This window comes from Azolla caroliniana, unplaced genomic scaffold (genome assembly GCF_043228905.1).
Source record: "Azolla caroliniana isolate FFs.n. ecotype wild unplaced genomic scaffold, voAzoCaro1.0.p SCAF_2, whole genome shotgun sequence".
Classification (NCBI taxonomy): domain Eukaryota; kingdom Viridiplantae; phylum Streptophyta; class Polypodiopsida; order Salviniales; family Salviniaceae; genus Azolla; species Azolla caroliniana.
Window position 1 is genome coordinate 21,141,234 of NW_028230437.1, and position 2,325 is coordinate 21,143,558.

At 33.2% G+C, this 2,325-nt stretch overlaps 1 protein-coding gene across 1 annotated transcript; it reads right to left on the bottom strand.

Annotated features, from left to right (window-relative positions):
• Positions 1-1,383: 1,383 nt before the first annotated feature.
• Positions 1,384-2,078, bottom strand: LOC147867566 (uncharacterized). Its single transcript, XM_087315713.1, has 2 exons — positions 1,439-2,078; positions 1,384-1,388 (listed from the first exon to the last, which is right to left on the bottom strand). Exons 1-2 carry the CDS (start codon positions 2,076-2,078, stop codon positions 1,384-1,386), a joined length of 645 nt encoding a protein of 214 aa, XP_087171839.1.
• Positions 2,079-2,325: the final 247 nt, after the last annotated feature.

Below are 2,325 nucleotides of genomic sequence, written 5' to 3' on the forward strand. Positions count from 1 at the left end.
ATTTATGAGAAAATAGACAAACAAAATAAACAAACAAAAAGTGGATTTTCTACGGAAATCCGATGTAGTGCATCGGATTTCCATTGAAAATCTGTTTTTTCAATATTTATTTATTTTTTATAGAAAAAATTCAAAAAAATAAAATAAAATAAAGGAAATTTGGAAAAAAATACGTAAAAGTGGACTTTCAACCAAAATCCGATGCAGTGCATCGGATTTCCGTTGAAAATCCATTTTTTCAATTTTTATTTATTTTTTTATGGGAAAAATAAAAACAAATTCAAAAACAATTCAAAAAATAAGAAAATTTTCAAAAAAATAAGAGAAATTGGATTTTCAATTGAATCCGATGCACGGAATTGGATTTCCATTGAAATCTAATTTGTCAATTTTTATTTATTTATTTACGAGTAAAATAAAAAATGTTTATTTATTTATTTATGGGAAAATGTTTTATTTTTTCAATTTGTATTTATTTATGTATTTTCGGGAAATCCATGCAATGTATCATATTTTAGTCGATGTAGCTAGAATTCAATGCAATGCATTAAAATGCAAGAGTATTTTTTTAATGGAAATTTTTTAAAAATTCCAAGACTTACAGGAATCTGATGCATTATATCCAATTCTAGATGTATAGATTAAAATTCGACATGTTGCATCAAATCTAGATGGAATGAATCAGATTTCTGTACGACATCAAAGGCTTACTATGAGAATCTAAGAAAAATGGAAAACATCTTTAAGACATTTTTTAGATTCTAATGATTTTGGTAGAAAGCTTCTCTCACATAATCTAATCTTGTAAATGGAAAGTACATAATGAAATATCATAACCAAAAAGTGAGGAGGAAAGATGCATCAAGCACATCTACTCTTACATTGGATAATGTTTATATATTAGTGTATGACTTATCTTTGACCAAAACAAGTTATCTGTGACAGACCGCAATGAAGATACTAAAAGAGGATCTGGAATGTGGCTTCAGACACAACACAAAGACAAAGAAGAAGCATGGCTCATAAACTCGATGAGGTTGGATTGCAATTGGATCAACACAATGCATTAGTTGCCATTGATGATGAGGATGAGACCTCATAAACTCATACTAGTTCATCTAATGGGTATGAAGATGATGACATAAACTTGAAAAATGATTGTCCTGATACGTTAACGATAAATATTGTATTGCACATCAAGATTTGGATTCAGAATTTCTGTAAATATTGGGGTTAGTCATTTTGGACATTCATTTGTAAGTTTGGCATGTCCATTATTTAGGCATTTTTTTGAACACCTAAATTTCTGTACATGTTAAAAATCAATATATTTTTGGGTCATTTTTAAAATTCCTTTACGCATGCAGCACCCCTTATTGTGAATCACCCTAATTTGTGTCATTTTTTGATGGACAGTTCTCAAAATGGGACATATTACCTGTTTCAAATGTCCTGGTGTTAAATGCTTCTGCAAACTCATTGATACTTAGACCAATCCTAGCATTGCGGATCGTAACTTTATTCACTGGTTGAAGATCTTGTATAAACCTTAAGGTTCCATTCTTCTTTGGTACCGTGAACCAGTTATTCGAGTAAGGGGCATTTGATGGCTCCAGAATTCCCATCTCAACCTTCTCTTTCAAGAGCTTGATTAATTTTGGAATGTTCGCTCTTGGGACTGGTATTGGCTTCAAGTTCCACGACACATGTGGTATTGTGAATACCATAATCGGTTTTATCATCCTTGGATTGGTGCATCCTATTTCATTTGGATGGAATGCAAATGCTTTCCCATGTCTTTTGAGCATTTCCCAAAATGCGACTTCCTCTTCTAGCAACAAAAAATCATCTTTCTCGGCACGAAACTTTTCTCTTGTCTCTTTACTGAAGGCATGTCTGATTCCTCTCGGATCCCATAGGCTTGGATCTTGTGCAACTTCATTCATCCTTTGACAACTATCCTCAAATAGTGGAATAGCAACATGCTTTACTTTCTTGTCCACTGTTTTGTATTTCGTATTAGCTTCGACATTCTCTGCCATGATACTTTGATTATACTCGTCAATGGCGACATACATCTCGATGGAGTTTATCTGAATTGATCGCTAGCTACGAGGGCCCAAGTTCACGAAATTCTCCATTCCTCCAATGGTGTTGTTAAATGAGGCTTCCTCCATAACCCATTCGATGCTTTCATCACTTTCCAATATTTGTTCTTCTCGTAAAGCTTCCTTGAAGCTTTGCATCGGAGACTTCTCTTCTTTGTGAAACGTGTTGATTTTGCACACTCCATTAGGGGCTACGTACAACCCTCCTTTTGCAAAT